Here is a 16416-nt window from a genome sequence, read left to right on the forward strand (position 1 = left end):
GTTAACTGCCTTGTTGAGGGGAACAGTGGGTTAACTGCCTTGTTGAGGGGAACAGTGGGTTAACTGCCTTGTTGAGGGGAACAGTGGGGTTAACTGCCTTGTTGAGGGGAACAGTGGGTTAACTGCCTTGTTCAGGGGAACAGTGGGTTAACTGCCTTGTTCAGGGAACAGTGGGGTTAACTGCCTTGTTCAGGGAACAGTGGGGTTAACTGCCTTGTTCAGGGGAACAGTGGGGTTAACTGCCTTGTTCAGGGAACAGTGGGGTTAACTGCCTTGTTCAGGGGAACAGTGGGGTTAACTGCCTTGTTCAGGGGAACAGTGGGTTAACTGCCTTGTTCAGGGGAACAGTGGGGTTAACTGCCTTGTTCAGGGGAACAGTGGGGTTAACTGCCTTGTTCAGGGAACAGTGGGTTAACTGCCTTGTTCAGGGAACAGTGGGTTAACTGCCTTGTTCAGGGAACAGTGGGTTAACTGCCTTGTTGAGGGGAACAGTGGGGTTAACTGCCTTGTTGAGGGGAACAGTGGGTTAACTGCCTTGTTGAGGGGAACAGTGGGTTAACTGCCTTGTTGAGGGGAACAGTGGGTTAACTGCCTTGTTGAGGGGAACAGTGGGTTAACTGCCTTGTTGAGGGGAACAGTGGGGTTAACTGCCTTGTTGAGGGGAACAGTGGGTTAACTGCCTTGTTCAGGGAACAGTGGGTTAACTGCCTTGTTGAGGGAACAGTGGGTTAACTGCCTTGTTGAGGGGAACGGTGGGTTAACGTCCTTGTTCAGGGGAACAGTGGGTTAACTGCCTTGTTCAGGGGAACAGTGGGTGAACTGCCTTGTTCAGGGAAACAGTGGGTTAACTGCCTTGTTCAGGGGAACAGTGGGTTAACTGCCTTGTTCAGTGGAACAGTGGGTTAACTGCCTTGTTCAGGGAAACAGTGGGTTAACTGCCTTGTTCAGGGGAACAGTGGGTTAACTGCCTTGTTCAGGGAACAGTGGGTTAACTGCCTTGTTCAGGGAACAGTGGGTTAACTGCCTTGTTCAGGGAACAGTGGGTTAACTGCCTTGTTCAGGGAACAGTGGGTTAACTGCCTTGTTCAGGGGAACAGTGGGTTAACTGCCTTGTTCAGGGGAGAAACAGTTGCAAGATCGAACCCCGACCTTGTCTTCCCTTGAGAAGTGACAACAGCTCCCTTCATATTCCGACATCACATGAGGGTATGAGTCTTTACAGTGCTATATGACTGTTGTTCCAGGTGTTGTTGTCCACTAGTGTGGTCCGATTGGCCATCCCTGCTATCTGATAGCCATAGTCCCACCACGACATCACTCTGGCCTGCTCCTCTGTGTTCTGCCTTAGCCAATAGTAGGCCTTGGAAAATCTAGAATATTCCTCGACCTGGGTAGAAAGAGAGAGAGAAACACAGAGAGAACTCATTTATTAAGGAATGGGTCATTGTTTACAAGTTCCTAGAAACATAAAGAAACTTCTGTGGAAACAGAGAGAGAGAAACAGAGAGAGAAACTAGAGAGAGAGAGAAACAACTAGAGAGAGAAACAACTAGAGAGAGAAACAGAGAGAGAGAAACAGAGAGAGAAACAACTAGAGAGAGAAACAGAGAGAGAGAGAGAAACAACTAGAGAGAGAAACAGAGAGAGAGAAACAGAGAGAGAAACAGAGAGAGAAACAGAGAGAGAGAAACAGAGAGAGAGAAACAACTAGAGAGAGAGAGAGAAACAACTAGAGAGAAACAGAGAGAGAGAAACAGAGAGAGAAACAACTAGAGAGAGAAAAACAGAGAGAGAAAAACAGAGAGAGAAACAGAGAGAGAGAAACAACTAGAGAGAGAAACAGAGAGAGAGAAACTACTAGAGAGAGAAACAACTAGAGAGAGAAACAGAGAGAGAAACAACTAGAGAGAGAAACAGAGAGAGAGAAACAGAGAGAGAGAAACAGAGAGAAAGAAACAACTAGAGAGAAACAACTAGAGAGAGAAACAACTAGAGAGAGAGAGAGAGAGAAACAGAGAGAGAAACAACTAGAGAGAGAAAAGAGAGAGAAACAGAGAGAAACAACTAGAGAGAGAAACAAGAGAGAAAAACAGAGAGAGAGAAACAGAGAGAGAGAAACAACTAGAGAGAGAAACAGAGAGAGAAACAGAGAGAAACAACTAGAGAGAGAAACAACTAGAGAGAGAAACAGAGAGAGAAACAACTAGAGAGAGAAACAGAGAGAGAAACAACTAGAGAGAGAAACAGAGAGAGAGAAACAACAGAGAGAGAGAAACAACAGAGAGAGAGAAACAGAGAGAGAGAAACAACTAGAGAGAGAAACAGAGAGAGAAACAGAAACAACTAGAGAGAGAAACAGAGAGAGAGAAACAACTAGAGAGAGAAACAGAGAGAGAAACAGAGAGAGAGAAACAGAGAGAGAGAAACAACTAGAGAGAAAAACAGAGAGAGAGAAACAGAGAGAGAGAAACAACTAGAGAGAGAAACAGAGAGAGAGAAACAGAGAGAGAGAAACAACTAGAGAGAGAAACAGAGAGAGAAACAACTAGAGAGAGAAACAGAGAGAGAGAAACAAGAGAGAGAGAAACAACTAGAGAGAGAAACAGAGAGAGAAACAACTAGAGAGAGAAACAGAGAGAGAGAAACAACTAGAGAGAGAAACAGAGAGAGAGAAACAGAGAGAGAGAAACAGAGAGAGAGAAACAGAGAGAGAGAAACAACTAGAGAGAGAAACAGAGAGAGAGAAACAGAGAGAGAGAAACAACTAGAGAGAGAAACAGAGAGAGAAACAACTAGAGAGAGAAACAGAGAGAGAAAAACTAGAGAGAGAAACAGAGAGAGAGAGAAACAACTAGAGAGAGAAACAGAGAGAGAAACAACTAGAGAGAGAAACAGAGAGAGAGAAACAACTAGAGAGAGAAACAACTAGAGAGAGAAACAACAGAGAGAGAGAAACAGAGAGAGAGAAACAACTAGAGAGAGAAACAACTAGAGAGAGAAACAACTAGAGAGAGAAACAACTAGAGAGAGAAACAACTAGAGAGAGAAACAGAGAGAGAGAAACAACTAGAGAGAGAAACAGAGAGAGAAACAGAGAGAGAGAAACAGAGAGAGAAACAACAGAGAGAGAAACAGAGAGAGAGAAACAGAGAGAGAAACAGAGAGAGAGAAACAGAGAGAGAGAAACAACTAGAGAGAGAAACAGAGAGAGAGAAACAGAGAGAGAAACAGAGAGAGAGAAACAACAGAGAGAGAAACAGAGAGAGAGAAACAGAGAGAGAGAAACAACTAGAGAGAGAAACAGAGAGAGAAACAACTAGAGAGAGAAACAACTAGAGAGAGAAACAACTAGAGAGAGAAACAGAGAGAGAGAAACAACTAGAGAGAGAAACAGAGAGAGAGAAACAACTAGAGAGAGAAACAGAGAGAGAGAAACAGAGAGAGAGAAACAGAGAGAGAGAAACAACTAGAGAGAGAAACAACTAGAGAGAGAAACAGAGAGAGAAACAACTAGAGAGAGAAACAGAGAGAGAAACATAGAGAGAGAAACAACTAGAGAGAGAAACAGCTAGAGAGAGAAACAACTAGAGAGAGAAACAGAGAGAGAAACAACTAGAGAGAGAAACAGAGAGAGAAACAACTAGAGAGAGAAACAGAGAGAGAAACAACTAGAGAGAGAAACAGAGAGAGAAACAGAGAGAGAAACAACTAGAGAGAGAAACAGAGAGAGAGAAACAACTAGAGAGAGAAACAGAGAGAGAGAAACAACTAGAGAGAGAAACAACTAGAGAGAGAAACAGAGAGAGAAAACAACTAGAGAGAGAAACAGATAGAGAAACAGAGAGAGAGAAACAACTAGAGAGAGAAACAGAGAGAGAGAAACAGAGAGAGAGAAACAGAGAGAGAAACAACTAGAGAGAGAAACAGAGAGAGAGAAACAACTAGAGAGAGAAACAGAGAGAGAAACAACTAGAGAGAGAAACAGAGAGAGAAACAACTAGAGAGAGAAACAGAGAGAGAAACAACTAGAGAGAGAAACAACTAGAGAGAGAAACAGAGAGAGAGAAACAACAGAGAGAGAAACAACTAGAGAGAGAAACAGAGAGAGAGAAACAACTAGAGAGAGAAACAGAGAGAGAGAGAGAGAGAAACAGAGAGAGAAACAACTAGAGAGAGAAACAACTAGAGAGAGAAACAACTAGAGAGAGAAACAGAGAGAGAGAAACAACTAGAGAGAGAAACAAGAGAGAGAGAAACAGAGAGAGAGAAACAACTAGAGAGAGAAACAGAGAGAGAAACAACTAGAGAGAGAAACAGAGAGAAAAACTAGAGAGAGAAACAACTAGAGAGAGAAACAGAGAGAGAAACAGAGAGAGAAACAACTAGAGAGAGAAACAGAGAAAGAGAAACAGAGAGAGAGAAACAGAGAGAGAGAAACAACTAGAGAGAGAAACAACTAGAGAGAGAAACAAGAGAGAGAGAAACAACTAGAGAGAGAAACAGAGAGAGAAACAACTAGAGAGAGAAACAGAGAGAGAAACAACTAGAGAGAGAAACAACTAGAGAGAGAAACAGAGAGAGAAACAAATAGAGAGAGAAACAAATAGAGAGAGAAACAACGAGAGAGAGAAACAAATAGAGAGAGAAACAACTAGAGAGAGAAACAACTAGAGAAACAACTAGAGAGAGAAACAGAGAGAGAGAAACAGAGAGAGAAACAACTAGAGAGAGAAACAGAGAGAGAAACAGAGAGAGAGAAACAGAGAGAGAGAAACAACGAGAGAGAGAAACAGAGAGAGAAACAACTAGAGAGAGAAACAGAGAGAGAAACAACTAGAGAGAGAAACAACTAGAGAGAGAAACAACTAGAGAGAGAAACAGAGAGAGAAACAACTAGAGAGAGAAACAACTAGAGAGAGAAACAGAGAGAGAGAAACAGAGAGAGAGAAACAGAGAGAGAGAAACAACTAGAGAGAGAAACAGAGAGAGAAACAACAGAGAGAGAAACAACTAGAGAGAGAAACAACTAGAGAGAGAAACAGAGAGAGAGAAACAACTAGAGAGAGAAACAGAGAGAGAGAAACAGAGAGAGAGAAACAGAGAGAGAGAAACAACTAGAGAGAGAAACAGAGAGAGAGAAACAGAGAGAGAGAAACAACCAGAGAGAGAAACAGAGAGAGAGAAACAACTAGAGAGAGAAACAGAGAGAGAAACAACTAGAGAGAGAAACAGAGAGAGAGAAACAACTAGAGAGAGAAACAGAGAGAGAAACAACTAGAGAGAGAAACAACTAGAGAGAGAAAACAGAGAGAGAAACAACTAGAGAGAGAAACAGAGAGAGAAACAACTAGAGAGAGAAACTAGAGAGAGAAACAAGAGAGAGAGAAACAGAGAGAGAGAAACAACTAGAGAGAGAAACAACAGAGAGAGAGAAACAACTAGAGAGAGAAACAACTAGAGAGAGAAACAACTAGAGAGAGAAACAACTAGAGAGAGAAACAACTAGAGAGAGAAACAGAGAGAGAAAAACAGAGAGAGAAACAGAGAGAGAAACAACTAGAGAGAGAAACAGAGAGAGAAACAACTAGAGAGAGAAACAGAGAGAGAGAAACAGAGAGAGAGAAACAACTAGAGAGAGAAACAGAGAGAGAGAAACAACTAGAGAGAGAAACAGAGAGAGAAACAACTAGAGAGAGAAACAGAGAGAGAAACAACTAGAGAGAGAAACAGAGAGAGAAACAACTAGAGAGAGAAACAGAGAGAGAGAAACAACTAGAGAGAGAAACAGAGAGAGAAACAACTAGAGAGAGAAACAACTAGAGAGAGAAACAACTAGAGAGAGAAACAGAGAGAGAAACAGAGAGAGAAACAGAGAGAGAGAAACAACTAGAGAGAGAAACGGAGAGAGAGAAACAACTAGAGAGAGAAACAGAGAGAGAGAAACAGAGAGAGAGAAACAACTAGAGAGAGAAACAGAGAGAGAGAAACAACTAGAGAGAGAAACAGAGAGAGAAACAGAGAGAGAAACAGAGAGAGAGAAACAACTAGAGAGAGAAACAGAGAGAGAAACAACTAGAGAGAGAAACAGAGAGAGAAACAACTAGAGAGAGAAACAGAGAGAGAGAAACAGAGAGAGAGAAACAACTAGAGAGAGAAACAGAGAGAGAGAAACAACTAGAGAGAGAAACAGAGAGAGAAACAACTAGAGAGAGAAACAGAGAGAGAAACAACTAGAGAGAGAAACAACTAGAGAGAGAAACGGAGAGAGAGAAACAACTAGAGAGAGAAACAGAGAGAGAGAAACAGAGAGAGAGAAACAACTAGAGAGAGAAACAGAGAGAGAGAAACAACTAGAGAGAGAAACGGAGAGAGAGAAACAACTAGAGAGAGAAACAGAGAGAGAGAAACAGAGAGAGAGAAACAACTAGAGAGAGAAACAGAGAGAGAAACAACTAGAGAGAGAAACAACTAGAGAGAGAAACGGAGAGAGAGAAACAACTAGAGAGAGAAACAGAGAGAGAGAAACAACTAGAGAGAGAAACAACTAGAGAGAGAAACAACTAGAGAGAGAAACAGAGAGAGAGAAACAACTAGAGAGAGAAACAGAGAGAGAGAAACAACTAGAGAGAGAAACAGAGAGAGAGAAACAACTAGAGAGAGAAACAGAGAGAGAAACAACTAGAGAGAGAAACAGAGAGAGAAACAACTAGAGAGAGAAACAGAGAGAAACAACTAGAGAGAGAAACAACTAGAGAGAGAAACAACTAGAGAGAGAAACAACTAGAGAGAGAAACAACTAGAGAGAGAAACAGAGAGAGAAACAACTAGAGAGAAACAACTAGAGAGAGAAACAAGAGAGAGAGAAACAGAGAGAGAGAAACAACTAGAGAGAGAAACAGAGAGAGAAACAACAGAGAGAGAAACAGAGAGAGAAACAACAGAGAGAGAAACAGAGAGAGAGAAACAGAGAGAGAGAAACAACTAGAGAGAGAAACAGAGAGAGAGAAACAACTAGAGAGAGAAACAGAGAGAGAAACAACTAGAGAGAGAAACAGAGAGAGAAACAACTAGAGAGAGAAACAGAGAGAGAGAAACAGAGAGAGAGAAACAGAGAGAGAGAAACAGAGAGAGAGAAACAACTAGAGAGAGAAACAAGAGAGAGAAACAACTAGAGAGAGAAACAGAGAGAGAAACAACTAGAGAGAGAAACAACTAGAGAGAGAAACAGAGAGAGAGAAACAGAGAGAGAGAAACAACTAGAGAGAGAAACAGAGAGAGAGAAACAACTAGAGAGAGAAAAGAGAGAGAAACAACTAGAGAGAGAAACAACTAGAGAGAGAAACAGAGAGAGAGAAACAGAGAGAGAGAAACAACTAGAGAGAGAAACAGAGAGAGAGAAACAACTAGAGAGAGAAAACAGAGAGAGAGAAACAACTAGAGAGAGAAACAACTAGAGAGAGAAACAGAGAGAGAGAAACAGAGAGAGAGAAACAGAGAGAGAAACAACTAGAGAGAGAAAAGAGAGAGAGAAACAACTAGAGAGAGAAACAGAGAGAGAAAAACAGAGAGAGAAACAGAGAGAGAGAAACAGAGAGAGAGAAACAGAGAGAAAGAAACAGAGAGAGAGAAACAACTAGAGAGAGAAACAGAGAGAGAGAAACAACTAGAGAGAGAAACAGAGAAAGAGAAACAACTAGAGAGAGAAACAACTAGAGAGAGAAACAGAGAGAGAAACAACTAGAGAGAGAAACAACTAGAGAGAGAAACAGAGAAAGAGAAACAACTAGAGAGAGAAACAGAGAGAGAGAAACAACTAGAGAGAGAAACAGAGAGAGAAACAACTAGAGAGAGAAACAGAGAGAGAGAAACAACTAGAGAGAGAAACAACTAGAGAGAGAAACAGAGAGAAACAACTAGAGAGAGAAACAACTAGAGAGAGAAACAGAGAGAGAGAAACAGAGAGAGAGAAACAACTAGAGAGAGAAACAGAGAGAGAGAAACAACTAGAGAGAGAAACAGAGAGAGAAACAACTAGAGAGAGAAACAGAGAGAGAAACAACTAGAGAGAGAAACAGAGAAACAGAGAGAAACAACTAGAGAGAGAAACAGAGAGAGAGAAACAACTAGAGAAAGAGAAGAAACAGAGAGAGAAACAACTAGAGAGAGAAACAGAGAGAGAGAAACACAGAGAGAGAAACAGAGAGAGAGAAACAGAGAGAGAGAAACAGAGAGAGAAACAACTAGAGAGAGAGAAACAACTAGAGAGAGAAACAGAGAGAGAGAAACAGAGAGAGAGAAACAACTAGAGAGAGAAACAGAGAGAGAGAAACAGAGAGAGAGAAACAGAGAGAGAGAAACAACTAGAGAGAGAAACTAGAGAGAGAGAAACAGAGAGAAAGAGACACATTAGGAAATGACAGTTCCAGAGGAAACTAATCAACTGAAGAGAGTGTGTGTATATGTGTGTGTGTGTGTATATGTGTGTGTATGTGTGTGTGTGGTCTTACCCATCGTTGTTATAAGAGGCCAGCACCACACTAGGGCTGGAGTAGGCGTTACTAGTAACCCAGGTGCAGTGGACAGCGAACATCATCAGCAGCATCAACATCAACATGGTGACGATACTCTTAATGTTGGGCCCCAGACCTTCCTCTGTCTTCTCCTGCTCTGAGACGTGCTTACGGACCTTCCCTGCCTGCAGAGGGAGACAGGAACTCACAGATATCAGTCACACATCACTAAAAACCCCTGCTAATATGGTACGTTCAGTCAAATATCAGAACTGCAAATCCCTCTTTTCATATGCAGTGACACCAAAAACATATAGACAATCAGTTTGTGGGAAGACACATCTAATAGATATGGTATCAGTTTACTTCACGTTAGGAAAATGTCAACAGCTCTAATACCAATATGAGATCCTCATCAACTGTCTCGACAAAGAAATGAGTTACCAAAATCTAAACCAGTTATGTACTTTAAACCAAAACAAATTGTACTGGTCCATATTTATCAGATGTTATTGGTCCATCAGATTTATTGGTCCATATTTAGATGTTATTGGTCCATATTTATCAGATGTTATTGGTCCATATTTATCAGATGTTATTGGTCCATATTTATCAGATGTTATTGGTCCATATTTAACAGGTGTTATTGGTCCATATTTAACAGATGTTATTGGTCCATATTTAACAGATGTTATTGGTCCATATTTATCAGATGTTATTGGTCCATATTTATCAGATGTTATTGGTCCATATTTAACAGATGTTATTGGTCCATATTTATCAGATGTTATTGGTCCATATTTATCAGGTGTTATTGGTCCATATTTAACAGATGTTATTGGTCCATATTTATCAGATGTTATTGGTCCATATTTATCAGATGTTATTGGTCCATATTTAACAGATGTTATTGGTCCATATTTAACAGATGTTATTGGTCCCAGATGTTATTGGTTATTTCAGATGTTATTGGTCCCATGTTATTGGTTATTTCAGATGTTATTGGGATGTTATTGGTCCATATTTATCAGATGTTATTGGTCCATATTTATCAGATGTTATTGGTCCATATTTATCAGGTGTTATTGGTCCATATTTATCAGATGTAATTGGTCCATATTTAACAGATGTTATTGGTCCATATTTAACAGATGTTATTGGTCCATATTTATCAGGTGTTATTGGTCCATATTTAACAGATGTAATTGGTCCATATTTATCAGGTGTTATTGGTCCATATTTAACAGGTGTTATTGGTCCATATTTATCAGGTGTTATTGGTCCATATTTAACAGATGTTATTGGTCCATATTTATCAGGTGTTATTGGTCCATATTTAACAGATGTTATTGGTCCATATTTATCAGGTGTTATTGGTCCATATTTAACAGATGTTATTGGTCCATATTTATCAGATGTTATTGGTCCATATTTATCAGGTGTTATTGGTCCATATTTAACAGATGTTATTGGTCCATATTTATCAGATGTTATTGGTCCATACACATATTTATCAGTTATTGGTCCATATTTATCAGATGTTATTGGTCCCAGATGTTATTGGTCCATATTTAACAGGTGTTATTGGTCCATCACATATTTAACAGATGTTATTGGTCCATATTTAACAGATGTAATTGGTCCATATTTACCAGATGTTATTGGTCCATATTTACCAGATGTTATTGGTCCATATTTAACAGATGTAATTGGTCCATATTTAACAGATGTTATTGGTCCATATTTAACAGATGTTATTGGTCCATATTTAACAGATGTTATTGGTCCATACACATATTTATCAGATGTTATTGGTCCATATTTAACAGATGTTATTGGTCCATATTTAACAGATGTAATTGGTCCATATTTAACAGATGTAATTGGTCCATATTTAACAGATGTAATTGGTCCATATTTAACAGATGTAATTGGTCCATATTTAACAGATGTAATTGGTCCATATTTAACAGATGTTATTGGTCCATATTTAACAGATGTTATTGGTCCATATTTATCAGATGTTATTGGTCCATATTTAACAGATGTTATTGGTCCATATTTAACAGATGTTATTGGTCCATATTTAACAGGTGTTATTGGTCCATATTTAACAGATGTTATTGGTCCATATTTATCAGATGTTATTGGTCCATATTTAACAGATGGTATTGGTCCATATTTATCAGATGTTATTGGTCCATATTTAACAGATTTAACTAAATATCTAACTAAATGCTTGTGTTCCAGGCTCCAACAGTGCAGTAGTATCTAACTAAATGCTTGTGTTCCAGGCTCCAACAGTGCAGTAGTATCTAACTAAATGCTTGTGTTCCAGGCTCCAACAGTGCAGTAGTATCTAACTAAATGCTTGTGTTCCAGGCTCCAACAGTGCAGTAGTATCTAACTAAATGCTTGTGTTCCAGGCTCCAACAGTGTAGTAGTATCTAACTAAATGCTTGTGTTCCAGGCTCCAACAGTGCAGTAATATCTAACTAAATGCTTGTGTTCCAGGCTCCAACAGTGCAGTAATATCTAACTAAATGCTTGTGTTCCATTCTCCAACAGTGCAGTAGTATCTAACTAAATGCTTGTGTTCCAGGCTCCAACAGTGCAGTAATATCTAACTAAATGCTTGTGTTCCAGGCTCCAACAGTGCAGTAGTATCTAACTAAATGCTTGTGTTCCAGGCTCCAACAGTGCAGTAATATCTAACTAAATGCTTGTGTTCCAGGCTCCAACAGTGCAGTAGTATCTAACTAAATGCTTGTGTTCCAGGGTCCAACAGTGCAGTAGTATCTAACTAAATGCTTGTGTTCCAGGCTCCAACAGTGCAGTAGTATCTAACTAAATGCTTGTGTTCCAGGCTGCAGTGCAGTAATATCTAACTAAATGCTTGTGTTCCAGGCTCCAACAGTGCAGTAATATCTAACTAAATGCTTGTGTTCCAGGCTCCAACAGTGCAGTAGTATCTAACTAAATGCTTGTGTTCCAGGCTCCAACAGTGCAGTAATATCTAACTAAATGCTTGTGTTCCATTCTCCAACAGTGCAGTAGTATCTAACTAAATGCTTGTGTTCCAGGCTCCAACAGTGCAGTAATATCTAACTAAATGCTTGTGTTCCAGGCTCCAACAGTGCAGTAGTATCTAACTAAATGCTTGTGTTCCAGGCTCCAACAGTGCAGTAATATCTAACTAAATGCTTGTGTTCCAGGCTCCAACAGTGCAGTAATATCTAACTAAATGCTTGTGTTCCAGGCTCCAACAGTGCAGTAGTATCTAACTAAATGCTTGTGTTCCAGGCTCCAACAGTGCAGTAGTATCTAACTAAATGCTTGTGTTCCAGGCTCCAACAGTGCAGTAGTATCTAACTAAATGCTTGTGTTCCAGGCTCCAACAGTGCAGTAGTATCTAACTAAATGCTTGTGTTCCAGGCTCCAACAGTGCAGTAGTATCTAACTAAATGCTTGTGTTCCAGGCTCCAACAGTGCAGTAGTATCTAACTAAATGCTTGTGTTCCAGGCTCCAACAGTGCAGTAGTATCTAACTAAATGCTTGTGTTCCAGGCTCCAACAGTGCAGTAATATCTAACTAAATGCTTGTGTTCCAGGCTCCAACAGTGCAGTAATATCTAACTAAATGCTTGTGTTCCATTCTCCAACAGTGCAGTAGTATCTAACTAAATGCTTGTGTTCCAGGCTCCAACAGTGCAGTAATATCTAACTAAATGCTTGTGTTCCAGGCTCCAACAGTGCAGTAGTATCTAACTAAATGCTTGTGTTCCAGGCTCCAACAGTGCAGTAATATCTAACTAAATGCTTGTGTTCCAGGCTCCAACAGTGCAGTAGTATCTAACTAAATGCTTGTGTTCCAGGCTCCAACAGTGCAGTAGTATCTAACTAAATGCTTGTGTTCCAGGCTCCAACAGTGCAGTAGTATCTAACTAAATGCTTGTGTTCCAGGCTCCAACAGTGCAGTAGTATCTAACTAAATGCTTGTGTTCCAGGCTCCAACAGTGCAGTAGTATCTAACTAAATGCTTGTGTTCCAGGCTCCAACAGTGCAGTAGTATCTAACTAAATGCTTGTGTTCCAGGCTCCAACAGTGCAGTAGTATCTAACTAAATGCTTGTGTTCCAGGCTCCAACAGTGCAGTAGTATCTAACTAAATGCTTGTGTTCCAGGCTCCAACAGTGCAGTAGTATCTAACTAAATGCTTGTGTTCCAGGCTCCAACAGTGCAGTAATATCTAACTAAATGCTTGTGTTCCATTCTCCAACAGTGCAGTAGTATCTAACTAAATGCTTGTGTTCCAGGCTCCAACAGTGCAGTAATATCTAACTAAATGCTTGTGTTCCAGGCTCCAACAGTGCAGTAGTATCTAACTAAATGCTTGTGTTCCAGGCTCCAACAGTGCAGTAGTATCTAACTAAATGCTTGTGTTCCAGGCTCCAACAGTGCAGTAATATCTAACTAAATGCTTGTGTTCCAGGCTCCAACAGTGCAGTAGTATCTAACTAAATGCTTGTGTTCCAGGCTCCAACAGTGCAGTAGTATCTAACTAAATGCTTGTGTTCCAGGCTCCAACAGTGCAGTAGTATCTAACTAAATGCTTGTGTTCCAGGCTCCAACAGTGCAGTAGTATCTAACTAAATGCTTGTGTTCCAGGCTCCAACAGTGCAGTAGTATCTAACTAAATGCTTGTGTTCCAGGCTCCAACAGTGCAGTAGTATCTAACTAAATGCTTGTGTTCCAGGCTCCAACAGTGCAGTAGTATCTAACTAAATGCTTGTGTTCCAGGCTCCAACAGTGCAGTAGTATCTAACTAAATGCTTGTGTTCCAGGCTCCAACAGTGCAGTAATATCTAACTAAATGCTTGTGTTCCATTCTCCAACAGTGCAGTAGTATCTAACTAAATGCTTGTGTTCCAGGCTCCAACAGTGCAGTAATATCTAACTAAATGCTTGTGTTCCAGGCTCCAACAGTGCAGTAGTATCTAACTAAATGCTTGTGTTCCAGGCTCCAACAGTGCAGTATATCTAACTAAATGCTTGTGTTCCAGGCTCCAACAGTGCAGTAATATCTAACTAAATACTTGTGTTCCAGGCTCCAACAGTGCAGTAATATCTAACTAAATGCTTGTGATATTAACAATATATAAACATTATTGAGCCAGTGGCTAGAGTAAATACAGTAGAATAGAATACATATACAGATGAATGATTACAACAGTATGTAAACATTATTAAGGTGACTAGTTAGTAAATACAGTAGAATAGAATACAGTATATACAGATGAGATTACAGCAGTATGTAAACATTATTAGGTGACTAGTTAGTAAATACAGTAGAATTACAGTATATACAATGAGATGAGTACAGCAGTATGTAAACATTATTAAGGTGACTAGTTAGTAAATACAGTAGAATAGAATACAGTATATACAGATGAGATGAGTGTATGTAAACATTATTAAGGTGACTAGTTAGTACAGTAGAATAGAATACAGTATATACATATGAGATGAGTACAGCAGTATGTAAACATTATTAAGGTGACTAGTTAGTAAATACAGTAGAATAGAATACAGTATATACATATGAGATGAGTACAGCAGTATGTAAACATTATTAAAGTGACTAGTTAGTAAATACAGTAGAATAGAATACAGTATATACAGATGAGATGAGTACAGCAGTATGTAAACATTATTAAGGTGACTAGTTAGTAAATACAGTAGAATAGAATACAGTATATACAGATGAGATGAGTACAGCAGTATGTAAACATTATTAAGGTGACTAGTTAGTAAATACAGTAGAATAGAATACAGTATATACAGATGAGATGAGTACAGCAGTATGTAAACATTATTAAAGTGACTAGTTAGTAAATACAGTAGAATAGAATACAGTATTTACATATGAGATGAGTACAGCAGTATGTAAACATTATTAAGGTGACTAGTTGTTCAGTAGAATAGAATATTTACATAATGACCAGTGTTCCATTATTAAAGTGGCCAGTGTTCCATTATTAAAGTGACCAGTGTTCCATTATTAAAGTGACCAGTGATTCCATTATTAAAGTGACCAGTGTTCCATTATTAAAGTGACCAGTGTTCCATTATTAAAGTGACCAGTGTTCCATTATTTAAAGTGACCAGTGATTCCATTATTAAAGTGACCAGTGTTCCATTATTAAAGTGACCAGTGATTCCATTATTAAAGTGACCAGTGTTCCATTATTAAAGTGACCAGTGTTCCATTATTAAAGTGACCAGTGTTCCATTATTTAAAGTGACCAGTGATTCCATTATTAAAGTGACCAGTGTTCCATTATTAAAGTGACTAGTGTTCCATTATTAAAGTGACCAGTGTTCCATTATTAAAGTGACCAGTGATTCCATTATTTAAGGTGACTAGTGTTCCATTATTAAAGTGACCAGTGTTCCATTATTAAAGTGACCAGTGTTCCATTATTAAAGTGACCAGTGTTCCATTATTTAAAGTGGCCAGTGATTCCATGTCTATGTAAATGGGGCAGCAGCCTCTAAGGTGCAGAGTTGAGTAACCGGGTGGAAGCCGGCTAGTGATGGACATTTAACAGTCTGATGGCCTTGAGATAGAAGCTGTTTTTCAGTCTCTCGGTCCCAGTTTTGATGCACCTGTACTGACCTCGCCTTCTGGATGATAGCGGTGAACAGGCAGTGACTCGGGTGGTTGTTGTCCTTGATGATCTTTATGGCCTTCCTGTGACATCGGGTGGTGTAGGTGTCCTGGAGGGCAGGTAGTTTGCCCCCTGTGATGCGTTGTGCAGACCTCACTACCCTCTGAGAGCCTTACGGTTATGGGCGGTGAAGTTGCCGTACCAGGCGGTGATGCAGCCCAACAGGATGCTCTCAATTGTGCATCAGAAAAAGTTTGTGAGTGTTTATTGGTGACAAGCCGAATTTCTTCAGCCCCCTGAGGTTGAAGAGGCGAGGCTGCGCCTTCAGTTTGTCTGTGATGTGTACCCCGAAGAACTTGAAGCTTTCCACCCTCTCCACTACTGTCCCATTAATGTGGATAGGGGGTGTTCCTCTGCTGTTTCCTGAAGTCCACCATCATCTCCTTTGTTTTGTTGACATTGAGTGAGAGGTTATTTTCCTGCCACCACACTCTGAGTGCCCTCACCTCCTCCCTGTAGGCCGTCTCGTCGTTGTTGGTAATCAAGCGCACTACTGTTGTGTCGTCTGCAAACTTGATGATTTGAGTTGGAGGCGTGCGTGGCCACGCAGTCGTGGGTGAACAGGGAGTACAGGAGGGGGCTGAGCACGCACGGATCTATTGGGGCGGTAAGCAAATTGAACGGGGTCTAGAGTGTCAGGTAAGGTGGAAGTGAAATGATCCTTGAATAGTCTCTCTCTTCATGGTGACAGAAGTGAGTGCTGTAGGGCGATAGTCATTTAGTTCAGTTATCTTTGCCTCCTTAGGTACATCTGAAGTCCACTTCTTTTGGCCAGAGCTTTAGTATCTTCCAATCCTTATCTACTGTAGTGCACTATGTTGCACTGCAGTAGTCAGAGCTTTGGTACCTTACATTTCTGGGATCTGTTATTTCAGTTTATGAAACATGGGACCGACACTTTACAGTATACTGAACTGTATACTGAATACTGACTATACTGAACTGTATACTGAATACTGACTATACTGAACTGTATACTGAATACTGACTATACTGAACTGGATACTGACTATACTGAACTGTATACTGAATACTGACTATACTGAACTGTATACTGACTATACTGAACTGTATACTGAATACTGACTATACTGAACTGTATACTGAATACTGACTATACTGAACTGGATACTGACTATACTGAACTGTATACTGAATACTGACTATACTGAACTG

At 40.0% G+C, this 16416-nt stretch overlaps 1 protein-coding gene across 1 annotated transcript in view; it reads right to left on the reverse strand.

The window, feature by feature from the left end:
- stt3b (STT3 oligosaccharyltransferase complex catalytic subunit B) overlaps positions 1–16416 on the reverse strand; it is a gene marked incomplete at its 5' end in the record, with an annotated part of 33469 nt that overhangs the window by 8034 nt on the left and 9019 nt on the right. Inside the window, 3 exon segments of the mRNA XM_042316561.1 lie at positions 1196–1371; positions 1374–1387; positions 8508–8695. Coding sequence (XP_042172495.1) covers positions 1196–1371; positions 1374–1387; positions 8508–8695 — 378 coding nt within the window.

This window comes from Oncorhynchus tshawytscha, unplaced genomic scaffold, assembly GCF_018296145.1.
Source record: "Oncorhynchus tshawytscha isolate Ot180627B unplaced genomic scaffold, Otsh_v2.0 Un_contig_164_pilon_pilon, whole genome shotgun sequence".
Classification (NCBI taxonomy): Eukaryota; Metazoa; Chordata; class Actinopteri; order Salmoniformes; family Salmonidae; genus Oncorhynchus; species Oncorhynchus tshawytscha.